The 18,140-nt window shown below is 30.7% G+C and overlaps 4 protein-coding genes and 2 long non-coding RNA genes across 6 annotated transcripts; 4 read left to right on the top strand and 2 right to left on the bottom strand.

Moving 5' to 3' along the window:
- Positions 1-1,042: 1,042 nt before the first annotated feature.
- LOC146911599 (uncharacterized) lies at positions 1,043-8,237 on the top strand. The gene is made up of 4 exons (XR_015018732.1): positions 1,043-1,382; positions 7,039-7,174; positions 7,640-7,733; positions 7,830-8,237. It is a non-coding gene; the product is annotated as an uncharacterized LOC146911599 (long non-coding RNA).
- LOC146911600 (uncharacterized) lies at positions 3,998-5,942 on the top strand. The gene is made up of 3 exons (XR_015018734.1): positions 3,998-4,134; positions 4,622-4,731; positions 5,668-5,942. It is a non-coding gene; the product is annotated as an uncharacterized LOC146911600 (long non-coding RNA).
- Positions 8,238-9,188: 951 nt separating the features above from the next.
- Positions 9,189-13,169, top strand: LOC146911601 (GDSL esterase/lipase LTL1-like). Its single transcript, XM_085725862.1, has 5 exons — positions 9,189-9,515; positions 9,642-9,769; positions 9,900-10,142; positions 11,564-11,816; positions 12,792-13,169. Exons 1-5 carry the CDS (start codon positions 9,263-9,265, stop codon positions 13,022-13,024), a joined length of 1,110 nt encoding a protein of 369 aa, XP_085581988.1. The 5' UTR covers positions 9,189-9,262; the 3' UTR covers positions 13,025-13,169.
- A 144-nt stretch (positions 13,170-13,313) lies between these two features.
- LOC146911602 (uncharacterized) lies at positions 13,314-14,965 on the top strand. Its single transcript, XM_085725863.1, has 2 exons — positions 13,314-14,347; positions 14,444-14,965. The coding sequence occupies exons 1-2, from the start codon at positions 14,201-14,203 to the stop codon at positions 14,879-14,881; spliced, it is 585 nt and encodes a 194-aa protein (XP_085581989.1). The 5' UTR covers positions 13,314-14,200; the 3' UTR covers positions 14,882-14,965.
- A 1,108-nt stretch (positions 14,966-16,073) lies between these two features.
- On the bottom strand, positions 16,074-16,867 carry LOC146911603 (uncharacterized). The gene has a single exon (XM_085725861.1). The coding sequence runs from the start codon at positions 16,850-16,852 to the stop codon at positions 16,217-16,219; it is 636 nt and encodes a 211-aa protein (XP_085581987.1). The 5' UTR covers positions 16,853-16,867; the 3' UTR covers positions 16,074-16,216.
- Positions 16,868-17,798, bottom strand: LOC146911604 (uncharacterized). The gene is made up of 2 exons (XM_085725864.1): positions 17,304-17,798; positions 16,868-17,221 (listed from the first exon to the last, which is right to left on the bottom strand). Exons 1-2 carry the CDS (start codon positions 17,781-17,783, stop codon positions 16,868-16,870), a joined length of 834 nt encoding a protein of 277 aa, XP_085581990.1. The 5' UTR covers positions 17,784-17,798.
- Positions 17,799-18,140: the final 342 nt, after the last annotated feature.

Raw genomic sequence — 18,140 nt, forward strand, 5'->3', positions numbered from 1 at the left:
ATCATTTACATTTGAGTTAATTCTGAAATTTTAGACAATGTCCACTTATCCCGTGCATTTTAGTTGATGAGAGTTCAATATAATTGTAGAATGTTGTGATATTCTAAATAGTATAATTAGTTTTTGAAAGAACAAATTTTTGATAAATAATAATTTGTACCGTGTATCAAAGTTAGTTTAGTCAGCGACAACTTATCATGTGCATTTGAGTTACTTTTGAAATTTTTGTAAATGCCCACTTCTTTCATTTATTTTAGTTATTTAGAAATTTTTAGACAATGTTCACTTATTGCGTGCATTTTAGTTGATGAAGATTCAATATCATTGTAAAATTGAAATGAAGTGATATTCTAAATAGTATAAACACTTTATCGTGAATAAATTTTATAAATGAAAACTTGTAACGTGTATCAAAGTTAGTTTAGGTAGTGACAACTTATCTCGTGTTTTTGTATATATATTTATCAATAACAAATCATGGTCCCGTGTTTTTTTATATTTACCCGTCATAAATCTTGGTCTCATACATATTTGTGTCACTTTAAACTATCAATACAACATTTATTATTTTTTTTCTACCATTATACTATTATTAATTGAATTTCCTCCAACTTAACAACCCCATTAACCATGATCAATTAAAGGTATTTTGGTAAATGATACTAATTTTATCATTCAAATCAATATAGTTAATCATTTTCTTGTTCAAAAAAATATAGTTAATCATTTTTTTTTGAAGGAGTTAATTTTATTTTAAAATGATATACAAATCTTAAACGACTATTATTTTAAAACGGAAGGAGTAGATATTAGTGACAAATATTTAAACCATATTTTCCATTATTCAATATAAAATATTTCCTTAAAAAACCATAACAATATTTGTAGTGTGTTTTATTTAAGTAAATAACATTAAAAACAATTAATAAGTTGACCAAAAAAATTAAAAGTAATTAATTAACACTATTTGTTGTCACACGTAGAGGCTCCTCTCCCACATTTTTTTTTCTTTCATTTTATTTTTCTTTCATTCCTCCAACAACTCACACCACACGTACAAACACTTCTCATTTCATTTGACATTATGTTTCTCTCTCTCCCTCTCCACATATCACACAACTCTCCCTTCTCTAACCAAACCCTAGCCGCTTCTCCCTCTCTTTTTGTGGGTTGTGGCCGCGCCTCCACAACCATCTGGCTTCTAATGTCCATTAAAACACCACCAATCTCATGGTATCATCTTTTGTTTTCTTCCCATTTGTATAGTTTTTCAAAATCATCATGTTGACACTGCAGCACCGCCGCCGCCGCTATAAGCTCTATTTTCGACCAGCTTTGATCTCATCTATGGAGTGTAGCAGTAGATCTGGAACCTTTACCATGTAAGCTCTCCTTTGTACCTATTTCATCATGATTTGGGCACATGACTTCTTCTCTTGCACATGCAACAACAGCTTTCTTAGATATGTAAATTGTTTGCAGATCTGTGCACAAAACTTCATCTTATTTGTTTTTAATCTGCAATTTTTTTGTTTTTTTACCTGCTATTTATTTTCTGTTTTTGTATTTATCCCTAATCTTTTGAAAAGACCATGCTTATGTTTTTTTCTATTTAATTACATAATTTGTCTTTTTTATACCAATAATTTTTCTCTCATTGTGCACCTAAATCTTGAATATCGGATTTTTATGTGAGATTCCAACCCTTGTCATGTTCAAATCTGAAAATTATTTCTTTTTGAAGGAAAATCCGAAAATTATTTATATTGTTTCTAAATCTAAAAATTTATTATCATTCATAATCTGAAATCTTTTTCTACCTCACCAGAAATAAAAAAATAAAAATATTACACCTTTGTTATTATTATTAAATATACTATACTAAATATTTTCATCATCACACATCAATTTTTCAACTATTCACACGTGATATGTCTCAGCCACACACTCAACTTTTTCTTACAAAAACTAGTAACATACCCGTGCATCCGCACGGGTGCTGGTTGGTCGGGGACGAATTTGTGCAGTATAAACTTGACATTAAATATTTGTAAACAGTTTTTTTTAAAGAGAAAGAATTTGTAAACAGTTGAAATGTATACATATTAAACAAATTATTATTAATATTTTTGTAATGTAGTATATAAAACGTTGGATAACAAAAATGATTATTAAAAATATGTTTTTCTATCATGTGCAAATTTGCAAATTTTTTGTATAATAATTTATATTATAATATCAAAATTTTTTATATGCAAATTGAAACAATAATATTATAAACTTATATGATTTTTCTCCTAAAACAATATTGACTAATATAATTTTAAAATATGTTTATCAAATTGTCATGTGTATAATAATCATTTTAAAAATTTACCAGTGACAACATGTCTCGTGTATAATTATTATTTTAATTTTTTAATCAAAGACAATACGACACATGTATTATAATTACTTTAAGTTTTTAATTAATGAGAACATGTCTCGTATATAGTGACGACTCGTCCCATGTTTAATAATTATTTTAAAATATATATCAATGACAACATGGTCCGTGTATTATAATTACTTTAAGTTTTTTATCAATGAAAACATATGTCGTGTATAGTGACGACTTGTCCCGTGTATAGTAATTATTATTAGTGACGACTTATCTTGTGTATAATGATAATTTTTATATTTTTATCAGCAACAATTTTTCAAGTATAAAATAATCATTTTAAAAATTTATTTGTGACAACCTGTCATGAGTATAATAATCATTTTAAAACATGATCTGACGACATATTCCATGTATAATTATTATTTTTAACTTTTTAGCAGTAGCAACCTATCCCTTTCTTATATTGTGGAGACTTTTTTACATTGTATAGAATTTTAGCAACGACAATTATTTAAGTGTATAATAATTTTCGACTTATACAATTTTATAATATGTTTTCCAACTTGTCGTGTGTATTAGTGATGACTTGTCCCAGGTATAATAATTATTTAAAAATTTATATCAATGACAATATGACTCGTGTATTATAATTACTTTAAGTTTTTATGAATGAAAACATGTCTCTTGTATTAGTGACGACTTATCTTGTGTATAATGATAATTTTTATATTTTTAGCAGCAACAATTTTTCAAGTATAAAAAAATTATTTTAAAAATTTATTTGTGACAACCTGTGCAAAATAACTTTTCCCGTGTATAATAATAATTTTAATTTTAATTTTTTGACGGAATTTTTAAATTTTTAGTAGCAATAACTTTTCAAGTGTATAATAATCATTTTAAAAATTTATCAATGACAACTTTTCATGTGTATAATAATTGTTTTAAAACTTCATCTGCGACAACGTGTCCCGTGCATGATTAATATTTTTAACTTTATAGCAGCAACAACTTGTTCTTTCTTATGTTGTGTAGACTTTTTTATATTGCATGGATTTTTAGAAACGACAATTTCTCAAGTGTATATTAATAATTGACCTATACAATTTTAGAATATGTTAGCCACTTGTTATGTGTATAATAAAGAATAAATATCAATCTTCAAAACAAAATTATAGTTGAAAAAAATAGGAGTCTAAAAAGCAATTTAAAAAATAGGATAATTGTCATGGTTAGGCCCAAACCGTGTAAAAAGACAGAAGAAAGCCCAATAGATAACTTTCCATAACAAACCCTAATTTTCATTTCCCATTAACCAAAGACAGAAGAAATTTTTCTCTCTCTCCCTCTCTGCGCCGTATCTTCTTCTTCTCTGCCCTCACAAATCAAGAAAACCTCCTTCTCTCTTCATCTGCAACTAACTCCGACCACCGTACTTATAAATAAAGCCACCGTTTTTATCGTCTCATTCTCCTATACAAAACCCACTTATTTATTTTGAGATCAAGGAAAGTATGAATATTGAGTCCAATTTCTCTCCGATTTTGCAGCCACCGTACGTTAGCGTCCTCTGCAAAAATCAAAGTGATATTTTGCTTACTCTAAACATCTACAACAGAAAATTACGGCCGGAGCAACTTTTTTTGGGGACAACCGCAACATCAATAGCTTCAGTTTCGTCGTCCAACATGCAACAACAAAAACATTCAAAAGATGAAAATTGATGTGATTCTCTTATATTTTCAAGACATGTAAGATTTGTTTTTGTAGATTAATGAATATGTTTTAGGTTTTTTTAGATCTAATACTAATGTTATTTTGGTAATCCTTTTACTGGATGGATCTTTGATAAAGAAGCTAATATTGCAATTTCCTTGAAGACTTCGTTTGAGTTGTTTTGTGGTTCATGCAAAAATAGATGGCTTTCTTTACCACAAAAAATTATCATTTTTATTCCAATTTTGAATTTAAAAAAAAATAAAAAAAAAATGAAACTTTTGTTCAGCAAATAAGGTTTTTTTTTAACTGGTGAATGATATTTTTCTTTTGCATATCAAAAAAATGTTTTTTTTCCTTATATATTCGATCCCTGTTTTTTATTTTTTTATTTAACAAAAGTTACAACTCTGTTTTTTCTTTTTTGAAAAAATTATTTCTTTAATAGATTCTTTTTAGAGAGTCTCTAGAAAATCAGAACACCAGCAACTCATCCCTGTTTCTCATTTTTTTTTTTTGTAGCTTTGATATGGAATCTTCAATGGACAGCTTACAAAAGTCTATAATTCCCATTTTCGACAAACTTGGATCTCAATCATGGAATTGTGCAGCTGATCTGGAACCATCATCATGTAAGCTCTCTTTTGGACCTATGTGATCTACTTCTTTCACACATGCAACAAATAACAACAACAACAAACAAAATCAGCTTTTATATTCATATCCTTAATTGTATGAAATTGATTTCTTCATCATATTTATTTATTTGATACATGCAACAACAAAATCACATTTATTAAAGCAAAAGAAAAGTTTCTTGTGAGGAAACAAAATTGGTTATAAGTCAACAAAAAAAAATTATGTTTTGCTGGTAAATATTGTTTAGTAAATTATTTTGTTGTTGTTTTCAAAGAACTTTTTTTTTGTTTAATTTTAATGAAATTGATTATTTACATGATAGACAAAAAAAAATTATGTGTAAACCTTATTTAATATTTTTTTCTATCATTTAAATGATTTATTTATGTACATAGAAAAAACAGATTTTAAATAATTTTTTTGTCAAAACATAAATTTTGTTTCAATTGATAGTTTTATGTTTCGACAAAAAAATATAAATTTTGTAGGAAAAAAAGTATGTTGTTTTGGCTGTTGATACAAAAACTCATTAAATAAAATTAAGTTAACTTAAGTTGGGTCCTCCTATTTTTCCTTATTTCCTCATACTTAAATTGACATATTTCTTTTATGCATTAAAAAAAAACACTACAGTTTCTGAGATTTACAATAGCATGGGTTCTTCAAGTGTGATATTCTATCCCAGTTTATACATAATAATGACATTACAATTCCAAAATTTATATTTCTTCCTACTTTTATTGTTCTTACTCTTTTATTGTTCTTACTCTTTCATAATGATATTCATCACGTCTATTTCTTCTTTGTTATTTTTGTAGAGGAAAAAAAAGGGTAAGTTTGCAAAAATATAAAGGCAGAACTTTATTATAGTTTGGATATGAATATTGTTCGATATACTTTGAAATAGAGTTTGTTATATGTTTATGCAGTTGAAAAAAAGAAGAAAGTGAACTTAGTTTAGTTTAACATGATGATATGAAGGACATAAAGAAGGGAGAAGACATGTTTGCAAAGAGAATGAAGAAGAAAGAAGAGTTGTTTTTGTTACCTTACATTTCCTTTACATTTGCTGCAAAATAAGAAAGTGAAGATTAAGAAAAAGTGAGAGAGAAGAAAAATGAAATAACAGATTTGTAAAAGTATTGAATCTTATAGAAAAGAGTTATGAAATTTGAAATTCAAATGTGAGAGTTTGCCCCCAAAATTTTATACAGCAAGTGGACATGTGAACTCTATGTATTGGTAGAAGTGCATATTGAATTGACACTTTGGGTCAGACTTGGGAATCCGAAAAAGTGAATACTATTTAGTTTTAGTAGTCAGCATGAAACCGGGAAAAGAAATTTGAAGTGCAATGAAACAATAAAAAACATAACTTGGTAGTTACATGACATCATTTTTGTAAAGATAGGTCATTTGGTTACCAAAAGCAATATTTAGACTTGTTTTACCCCTCAATTTAGGACGTGTCATTAGTAGAGGATGTCCAGTTTGGGTTTTTCCACAACATAGTATCTTCTTATATTAAGGAGGATGACACCATGTACCAGCAAAAACAACTTTACCTCCCTAGTTTTTTTTTTTCATCTCTACCCATCAGTCTTCCGGTGACTGTTATTTAAAAAAAAAACTGCTTATTACTCATTATCTCATTCTCTATTGTCTTTCTTTCAAACCAGATTTTCAAAAAGAGTTACATTTAAAATTCATCGCATTTTAAATTAGTTTTCCATCCACTGTGGACTATGGTTAAAATTGCTACAACCAGAACTGAACTATTTTCTTCCTTTCGTTACAAACTAATAGAAGTTTAAAATACATAAAAAACTTCATAATCAAACTCTTCTGGTTGTTTTTTCATCATTTATTTATCCATATATTTCTTTGATGTTTGTTGGAGAGACAACAACATTGTACAACTTTCCTACAAAAAAAACATTTCCACTATCACAAGGATGAAGTTGACGATGATGATGACAATGACAAATAATGAGATTAATAAAATAGAAAAAGTGCAGTACGTATATAAATGAGTACATCAAAGAATAGTTATTTGTAGTTTATGGGCATTAACATAACTATGAACATGAAAAAAAGTAGAAATATGTCAAAACATGTATTTTATGTAGATTTTCTTTTGAAACAATTTTTTTGACAAATTAGTTGATATATATATTTTTTCAAAACAGCGAGTATTGGTAAAATCCAATAGAAATGAAAAAAATAAAATAAAAGGATCATTCACTTACCTGTGTTTTCTCATCATTTACTTCCCCGTATATTAATTTTTGTTATTATAGTTTGTTGTTGACAGAAGAAAACATGAAGGGAATGTACTGAAGACAAGAAGTTGAAAAGAGGGAAAAGCTAAATGATGAAAAGAGGGAGAAGAATGAAGTGAACACATTTTATGTGGTACCACTTAATAAGAGAAGTGTAAGATTTTGTTGTTGAGAATGTTTTTGGATCTATGTTTCTCTTCATTATCTTCTAAATTTAAACTTTAATATGTTTTTTTGGACAATTTCTTGAATACAATTTGTTATATACTACATCTAGATAGATCTAAAAAAGTAGGTTTGTAAGAAATATGTTTGACATAATAGAAGTATTTTATTTAGATGTAAAAGAATAAAAGATTAAAACTTTTGAATAAAGTAAGAACTTTTTTGAATGTAACATGCAAAATAAAATTAAGGTATTTAGTTTATTCTTCATAAATAATGTCTTTCTTTGTAGTTTGTTGGATAGACATGAACATCATTTGACTTTTGCTGCAAGAAATTAATACAAAAATTAGTTATTTATTTTATTGAGGATTTATGTATTAAACCAATTAGTAATTAGTAATTTAGTAATTCTCATCGTTTACTTACTTGTGTATCTTTTCTTTGTTTGTAGTTTGATGAAAAGACAATAACTCCGTTCAACTTTCCTGCAATAACATTTATAGATCAAAAAATTGTAGTTGAATACAAATACAAATAATGAAAAGGTACATGTTAGATAAAGAAAAGTGTAAATTATAGACATTTTAAACATCAAATGAACTTGGAGATCTAAAAAGTTGTTCATAATTTTTTTTTTGCAGCACTTCAACTGCTTGTTCTGGTGAGTAAAATTGTAGAGTAGAAGATGGAGATTAGCAAGTTTGAAAAGAAGAAAAAATATAGAACTGCTTGTTCTGTTGAGTAAAATTGAAGAGTAGAAGATGGAGATTAGCAAGTTTGAAAAAAAGAAAAAATATAGAACTTAATCTTTCTCATTATTTCTCTTCTCTCACTTATTTTTGGAAACAGAAAAGTGAGAATGAAAAAATTGTGGAAAGTGATTTTGAATATATGGTTTCAAAAGGTTGGTGTATTAAAATTTAGGGGGGAGTTTCGAAATTTGAATTGTGTGATATGACAAGATGTAAGTATTGGCTGACTTTGGCATAGTGACATTGAGAAATGGGAATTGTTTAAAAGCAATGAAACTATTAGTTGTCCCATGAATATATAGGTAAGCTTTTTAGTTACATTGGAAGTATAACTTATTTCTCAAGAGCAATTGAACCAAACCAAGACACAATGACATCATTAAAGCAAAACCATATCAAATTGTACTGATTTAGTTGCAAAACATAAATTTTAGACACATTTTACCCTTAAATTGATGGCGTGGCAGAAAGGCAGCATGGGTTAAAATTGTTTTTTCCACAGCATCTTTTTTTCTTATATTAAGAAGGATAATCAGCTGTGCGTGGGTGGCTGCGGGATGGAGGAAACGACATATAACCTGTTTTTTTCTTGTCCTATTCTTGACACCATTTGGTATCAGTTGCGCCGTTGGTCAGGTGTTTCTAGGGTTGATCCTATGTTTTTGTTTGAGCATTTTTTGCAGTTTGATCAATTGGGAGGCAATCACACGGACGCCTTCTGTCGATTCTTTTTCAACCTAACATCTAAAAATTAGATTCCACCGATAATTTTATATCATTAAATTTCAATAAAATTAATTAATTTTATTTATTAAATGAAATCCACAATAAGTTAAGAAAGACACTGCGTTTCCCATAATCATATTTCTCTGTAGGGATCCAAGTTTCTACTCCCCTATGGAGGTGTATATTTAGTACGATGGTATATAAATGAAGCATGAATCATTGTATGGTCATAGTTGGTAGTTCTAGCATAGTACTATCTGTAAGAAAAATATGAAATAAGTAAAAAGATAAAAATAAAACAGATCTAGGTAGATGTAGTGCAAGTCATGGTGTGCATTTAACACACACTAACAGTAGTGAATAGAATTAGATTCAAAATAATATTGATAGGCATTTCTTTATTTATGGTGACTATGCCCATTTGTTGGGGACTTGGGGTGGTAGCAGAAGTTATTTAATTCAGTACATGAAATATCACAACAAATAACCTCTATATAAAGACACTCACACTCATTCACAAATACTCACAAACAAAAGGGTAGTCTCTCTAGTAAGGCATAAAAGCTTGCCAATTGTTTAGAGGCACTATCCAATCCATGGACCAAAACAACCAAAGAGTAGTTTTTGTTTCTTGTATGTTAATATGCTTGTTGATAAATTTCAACATTGTTGTTCCACAAGTTGAGGCTCGAGCATTTTTTGTTTTTGGTGATTCACTTGTTGACAATGGCAACAATAACTACTTAGCAACCACTGCTCGTGCTGATTCTTACCCTTATGGCATTGATTATCCAACTCACCGTGCCACTGGACGCTTCTCCAATGGCCTCAACATGCCTGACCTTATCAGTATATAATTCATTCATTTTTTATACTTACATATATAGTATATACATATACTAACTAAACTTGATTTAATCATTTGATAAATTTATATACATATAGTTACTATAAATAATTAATTAATGCACGTAGGTGAGCGAATTGGATCACAACCCACATTACCATATTTGAGTCCTGAACTCAATGGAGAGGCACTACTAGTTGGTGCTAATTTTGCTTCTGCTGGAATTGGAATTCTCAATGACACTGGAATTCAATTTGTAAGCTACCTTCAAATATATTATGCTTTCAATTTTTGTGGCCATACATTAAGGAAAATATATATGCCTTCTGTCTACTAAACTAAGGATATATAATGAAAATTTGTGAATATACATTTGTTTTTGGCAGTTTAACATAATCAGAATCACAAGGCAATTGCAATACTTTGAGCAGTATCAGCAAAGAGTGAGTGCACTAATAGGAGAAGAGGAAACTGTGAGATTGGTGAATGAAGCACTGTACCTGATGACTTTAGGTGGAAATGATTTTGTGAACAACTATTTTCTTGTGCCTTTCTCTGCAAGATCACGCCAATTTAGACTTCCAGATTATGTTGTGTACCTCATTTCCGAGTATCGTAAAATTCTTGCGGTATTACTCTCTTCCGATCTGTTGCTATTATTTTTAGAATTATATCTCTCTTTATTTTTTGTCATTAATTATTAGCTTTTGCTTTACATTTTTCTTGAGTATGTAAGACCTGCAATGATTGTGAATCATCATCCAAAAAAGGAAGTGAAGGAAAAACTTTGAATGATGTAAATATATAGATAGATAGAATAGTTTTTTTTTTTTTTTTTTTTGAATAAAGCCATGTTTTTTTTTTTAATTGGTAAATGTCAGTATTATTAATAACTGTTAACATTATATTGGGAGTGAGCATGACCAGATCTATTTTGTTACAAGTTTTTTTTTTTGAAATATTAATACTAATTGTTAGCATTATTTTGTTGCAAGTTGTTTAATATTTTATTTTTACTCTCATTTAAGTGTGACTCTCAATTATCTACGAATTATATTTTTCTAGAGTCTTCGTAGATAATTGGGTCTCTTCAATTTTTTGGTATAAAATTACATAGTTTTTGCTTTCTGTACTATTTGGTTTAGTCATATTTATATCATCATTTTATATATCATACTCCATTGATATATTTTTTATATGAGCATTCATAGTATATAATCTTGTCCCATTAATCAATATTTTTGGGCGATCAAGTTATCCTTGTATTCCTTAAGCCATTTTCATTTTTATTTGATGACTAATAATGTTTTATTTTTGGTCAACTAGATCTATATAATATGGGACATATAGCTTAATTATGTTTATTCTATGAATTTCATCTATATCCAATATATACACACACGTTAATTTTCTAAACTTCCCTTTTGCAAGAGAGATAAAAATTCGATTTATTCTATTTTTTTGGTTGAAATATTTTGATTAATAGTTTTATAAATATCACATTATTTACTTCTTACATGAAAACCAAGTTCACTTTGTTTAACTCGATTGTAAAATGAAAGTGCAGAAATTTACCTGTACGACTAACATTTGTGTGGTTGAATGATTCTTGCATAATAAGTAAATCGAGGACAACTAGGCCTTACAAAAAATGTAGATATACCCACTAGTTAATTATTTTTTTCTTTCTAAAAAGTGTAGCAGTGAATTAACACATGCAAAATGTTACGAAGTAGATAATTGTGATTTCGAATCTGCGCTCCAATATATCAAATGTCTTTACCTTTTTTATCAGAAGAGTTATATTTACGGGAACACACAATAATATTTTTGAAAGGAACACAAATTAATGTTAACACCCTGCTGTTTTTATGATAGTACAAATTATATATAAAAAAGTGGTCTAAATTGAGAAGCATATGCATGTGAGCAAAATTAATGTGTTATGGGGTCTATCTCTTACACATTTGTCTTTTTTTAACGTACGTCAATAATTGTGTAAGTAATATTAAATGATGCACTTACTCGTATGCATGCATATGCATTGCAGAGGCTTTATGAATTGGGAGCAAGAAGAGTTTTGGTGACTGGTACAGGACCGTTAGGTTGTGTCCCAGCAGAATTAGCTCAGCATAGCAGAAATGGCGAATGTTATGCAGAATTGCAGGAAGCTGCCAATTTGTTCAACCCTCAACTCGTTGACTTATTGGGTCAACTCAACTCTGAAATTGGTTCTGATGTCTTTATTTCTGCAAATGCATTTGCAATGAATATGGATTTCATTGGTAATCCAGAAGCATACGGTATACATGTCCTTCAACATCACTTTTTTTATTTTATTGTATCGTATTTCTAATATGCGTATTTTTGGGTTTAAAGAGACTAACGACTAAATTCACATAAACTAAATACAAATATAACAAGTGTTGTGGGTTCGAACCTGCGCCACAACATATCAAATCGGTCTTTTACGATGTGAACTTTACCACTAGTATTCCTTAATTTTAACGGGTAGCTTTTGCTTGAAACAAATATTTTAAAAACTAAATGAAAAATTAAAGTGGGTGAAATTTGGAAAATATTGGTGTGACCATATTTAATTTTCCCATCTACATACATATCATGAGTATAGAGTGGAAATAAATAATTTACTCTGCCCAATCCCAAATCCAAATGAAGCCAGCACTTGCAGATGACGTTGAATGGGGGAAACCGTTTCCAGGGACCACACTTTATATCATCATGAGTATAAAGTGGAAATAAATAATTTATTCCTTAATTTTAAGTATTTTCATTTTTACTAGAAGTAGTTTAAATTCGAATTATACCGAAGACTGATGAAAGGGAAACATATGTCTTACACAATATATGCTGCAATTAAAATACATAAGTTATGTATGTACTAATAATAAGTACTTTAACTGTTTAACATGTCGGTATTGAGATATAACTTAGGTTTTACGGTATGAATAGTGTTTTACATATCAAACTCTTCATCACATTATGAGAAGTAGCGAAGACATGTGCTTATATACATTAACATTAGTACATTTTCATGAGTAGAGTTCTACTATTCAAACACGTACGTAGAAAATTTACAACTACCTGCATAATATATCTATGAGTTGGTTTGGTACTTGGTATTTGGTTTTCAGAATTTATTTAAGACTTTGGAGCATTCCAACTACCAACCTCTCACATTATATACGCTATTATTTTACCCCATAAATTTGAAAATTGAAATCACATGTTACCTTCTATCATATATATATATGTAGGATTTGCCACATCAAAAGTTGCATGTTGTGGTCAAGGACCCTACAATGGGATTGGACTGTGTACTCCAGCATCCAACATATGCCCAAACAGAGATGCATATGTATTTTGGGACGCTTTCCATCCAAGCGACAGAGCAAACAGATTGATTGTAGAAAGGTTCATGATAGGATCCAGTGAATACATGCATCCAATGAATCTCAGTACCATTATGCTTTTGGATTCAAGAACTTAATTAATTAAATAGTAATACCTTGTTACAATTAATGTCTTTATACTTCCAGCACAATATGTTGTATTATATATGTATCGATTGTTTAGGCTACATTGTTTTTACTAGGTGTGCAAATTATAAGCAAATCCTTTGAATTCATTAGAAATTTTTTCTCCAAGGGTTCCTTTAAGAGTATTATGACGATGAATGTCCCAACTTAGAGAATATATAAAAGGTTGTTGTTGTTTTTTTTATCAAGAGATGAATGGTTTTTAAGTTGTAAGCTTTGTATCAATTGGGTTTGTGAGTCTAAAAAATGCACTTAGTATTGTATAGGAATTTATGAAAATTTCACAAGTGGCTTACTATTAGCACACCTCTTTTTTAGTACATATCAACAAGTTAATGTAATTCTTTTTCCTTTTCAAAATACTCAGACGCAAATCTACTGGTTGCTAGCTATGAAGTTCGTGTACGTAATATGGGTACGATAAGATACAGATGTGCAGATAAATTTTTTTTTAAAAATTTAGGATACAATACGATTAAGATACGTTAACAAAATCTTTATAATAAAATTAATTTGCCTGTAAATTATTTAAAAGAAATATGCATCGACACTTTTTATTAAATATAACTATAAAGACTAGAATTTAGAAAAGATAATAGTTTTGAGTAAAATAGAAAATGTATAGTTTTCATATAAATCATAGGGTGAATAGTGTTTTTCACCCCTGTAATATATGCCATTTCCAGTTTTCACCCTTATGAAATTTTTCGTCCGGTTTGTGTCCTTGTAAAATTTTTTTTTCCGGTTTTCCACCCTCCTCCCTCCAACTCATCAACTTAGCTGATGTGGCGCTGACATGTAATTAATTTTTAATATTTATTTATTTTTTCACCTGCCACGTGTGAAAATCAAAAAAAAAAAATTTAATTGAAATTAGTTAAATTTTATTTTCGTTTTTTTAAAACTCAATATTAATATTAATTCCTAAAAACTATTTAAAAAATGGAACGGCCAAAAATCATCCCACTTTCTCATTCATCATCTTCTTCACCCATTCATCATCTTCTTCACCATTAATTTTGATTTCTTCATGTCCTTAAACCCAATCCCAGAAATTTGAAAAATTTCTTCCTCTAAGCTTCAGCAGTTGGGTACCCAGTTGAGATATTTTTATTAGGGTTTCTGAAATGGGAGGAAGCAAAGCTTCAGCAGTTGGGTACCCAGTTGGACAAAATCTACCGAAGTGTGGCTGTAATGAGGTGATGAAATTGTGGGTATCAAATACAGATGAAAATCCAAAGAGGAAATTTTGGAGATGTCGAAACTTTTGGGAGGTAAGTATTCTGAAATCTGATTTGAAATTATGTGGTCAAAAAAATTCGAAAAAATATATTATAATGAAAACAATTTGATTTGTTTTTTTTGTGTAGAATGATTACCATTGCAATTTGTTCATATGGGATGATGAGCTTGATACGCCTAGAGTTAGAGCCATGCTTAAAAAATTGGCTGCAAAGAACAGTGAAGGTGATGGTGGTTTTAGCAACATTGGTTCCAGTTCCAGACAAAATGTCTCCTCAAAGAATGCTACTTCCTCAAAGAATGATGTAGTTAGGTGTGAAAACTGTTTAGTGATATCAGATAACTTAAAGCAATTTGGGAAAGAGATTGGGAAAGAGATTGGGAAAGAGATTGGAATTGAATTTGGCAAGGATTATATGAAAGAAAGTGTCTCTAGCAAGCATGTGAAAACTAAGCAGAAGTTGCAGAATGAAAGAAAGAAAACTTCTATCCTATTGTTTGCACTTGTGTTGTCATGGGTTTTTTTTTGTTATTGTATTGAAGTTTATGTGAGACATAAACTTTAGTTTATGTTGTATTGAAGTCTAAGTGAAACATGTTTTAGTTTATGTAAGATTTTCAAGTGTATCAGTTGATGTAATTTGCTCTAATTTATCAGTTTATGTAAGGTTTTGTAGTTGTTGTATTGTTCCATGAATTGTAGAAGTTTGATTTCAGTTTAATGAAAGTTTGGTTTGATTTCATATTACATAGTACAAAATTGACACTGCAATCAAAGTGATAGTAGGTAGAACATAACAGATAGCACATAATAGTCAGGATACATTACATAAGCATGGACATAAAGTGTTTCAAGTCATTACAACATAGTACCAAAAGATTACACATTAAGTGCATACATTTCTAAAAGTGATAAACCAAAAGATTGCACATTAAGTGCATAAACTTCTAAAAGTCAGAAGCCAAAAGATTGCACATTAAGTGCATAAACATCTAAAAGACATAAACCAAAATACAGAGATTCAAGTCATTACAGTCATTACAAACAAAATGCAAATATTAGATTGCATTCAATTCTTGTAAGTAACTGCACCATCCTCTTGTGTAAGCACACCTTCTTCAGATTCATCCAAGACCATTGGCTCATCAACACTAGCACCTGGACCAACAATTGCTTTTGTCTTCAACTTCCTTAACCTGTCACTGCTTCTCTTCTTTAACTGAGGTCCATCCTTCAGCTTAGGTCCATTAATTACTGTTGGTCCACCCATCATTCTTGGTCCATTCATCATCCTTGGTCCACCAATCATTCTTGGTCCACCCATCATTCTTGATCCCCACATCATGCTTGGTCCATTCATCATCCTGGGGCCATTCATCATCCTTGGGTCATTCATCATCCTTGTTCCACCTGTAACATCACCTCTGACATTCTCAAATTGAGTTTGTTTTGCCACTTCACTTTGTTGTGCTACTTCAGTAGGTTGGACTTCAGTAGAAGCAAAAACCTCATCTGGTATATCACCAAACAGATTTTGGTCATTTTCAGAAGGTTGACCTGTGATGACAGTTTCAGAAGGTTGACCTGTGTTGACAGTTTCAGAAGGTTTGACAATGCCATCTTTGAGTTTTGTAAGGTTCCTCTGTTGATGTAAATCATATGGTCAAAAAAGTGCAACACAATAAGAATAAGAACCTACAATAAGAACCAAAAATTACCTTCTTTTTAGTAGGTTTTGAAGATTGAACATTGTTGCCTGCAATTTCAGTCTCAATATTGGCATCAGTCTCAGTGTTCCCTGCTTCTCCAGCCTCATTGTGAACTACATCACCATCATGACTAGTGCTTGCACCAGCACTATTCTTCTTTGCAGGTTTCCTCTGATACATTCAATCCAAAGTTAGATAAAAGTAAATTCTTCAAACATATAAGGAAAATTAAAACACATATTATAAGTTACCTGTCTCTTAGCAGCTTGTGGGTCTTGGGTAGTACTTGGGCATTTGCGTTTGTTATGACCTATTTTGTCACATTTGGTACACCTATAAGCTACTCCAGGCCTTCTCATCCTACCTCCATGTTCATCAAATTCCCTAATCCTAAGCTTTTTAGGCCTTCCTGGACCTCTTTTGTAGTAAGGTGGCAGAATTTCCTCAGATTCAACTTCAGGCCACATCTCAGGACCATTAATTGCACTGATAGCATGTTCATAACACAGTTCATATGATCTTCTTGAGTAACATGGATCCACATAGTGCTCAGGGTTTTTCTGTGTATATCCTAATGCAGCAACTGCATGCCTACATGGGATCCCAACCAACTCCCAAAAGCCACATGCACATGTTCTCTTAGCAGTGTTCACAATGAATTGTTGTTGATTATAGCAATGGGTTACTTGCCACTCATCACCTATTGACCAGTTTGGTGTCCACTGGCCACTCATAAAAACTTCCTTATCTAATCTCTTCCTAGGCATGGGCATAATGTTATGATGCCATCTGTCAAGTTTAACCCTACATGTGGACATCCTATTCATCAAGTAATTCCTAATTCACTCACACAAAGTCAGAAAAGGTTTATCCCTAGCAACTAAGATTGTAGCATTAAATGACTCAGATAGGTTATTCATAAGAACATCACATTTAGAGTAATAGCTAAAGGCATGCTTACACCAGCTTTTAGTTAGTTGGCCCATCAACCATTCCCATACAGCTACATCAACTTTCTTAATCTCATCCATCTTTGCCTTCCAACCATGGAAATATGTAGCTTTAGCAGCTCCCATCATCAAGTCCCTTATCAGAGTACCTCCACCAAATTTCTTCTTGAAGTTAGCATACAAATGTCTTAGGCAGAACCTGTGCTCAATAGTCTCAAACAACTCTTCAAACACACTCATTAGTCCCTGAAAATATACAACAACAATAATGTTACAATAATAATCCATGATCTGATATGAATAAATTAAATAGACTGATAACACTTACCTTCTGCTGATCTGATATGAATACATATCTTTTATCTTTCCCAATGTCATCCAACAGCAACTCCATGAACCACATCCAGCTTGCCCTACACTCAGTTTCCACAATGCCAAATGCAAGAGGAAAGTACTGGTCATTTGGGTCTCTACCAACAGCAATCAGCAGTTGACCCCCACACTTTGTCTTTAGATGACAGCCATCAACCCCAATAAATGGCCTACATCCATTTGTAAACCCTTTTTTGCAGCCATCAAAACAAAAGTAAAATGATCCAAACCTGGGTTGTAATCCTGAATCTGGCCTATCAACATTGATCTTCACACTGTTTCCAGGACACACTCTTATAAGTTCAGCAGCATATCTCCTTATCATTGAGTATTGACCATCAGCATCACCCTCAACAATCTTCTGAGCTATTTGTTTTGCTTTCCAGGCCCTACCTTTGGTGATACCCACTGCATGATTTGTCCTCATGTCATCCATGATGTCCTCTATGGTTACCTTCTTATTTGTTTGCAGCTTCTTAACCACAGCAAACTTGGCCACCCACCTAGAACAAGCAGATTTGTTTTTTGTTTTCCTTGCACATGTATGGTCTGGATCCAAAGACTTTATCTGATAAGTGTGACTGGTCCCCACTCTAGAGCAAAAGACCAAATAACCACATTCTTGTTTGCAAATTACCCTTACCCTACCAGGTTCATTTTTTGGCATCTTTATTTCATGCCCATTCAGCACATTCCACTCAATTATTGCATCCTTGAATTCTCTCATTGAATTAAACTCCATACCTAACTTAAACTCATAGTTTTCATTTAATTGCTCCTTTCTAAACCTAGA

Source organism: Medicago sativa, chromosome 7 (genome assembly GCF_051527215.1).
Source record: "Medicago sativa cultivar Bolivia chromosome 7, Bolivia_mono, whole genome shotgun sequence".
In the NCBI taxonomy this organism is placed as follows: domain Eukaryota; kingdom Viridiplantae; phylum Streptophyta; class Magnoliopsida; order Fabales; family Fabaceae; genus Medicago; species Medicago sativa.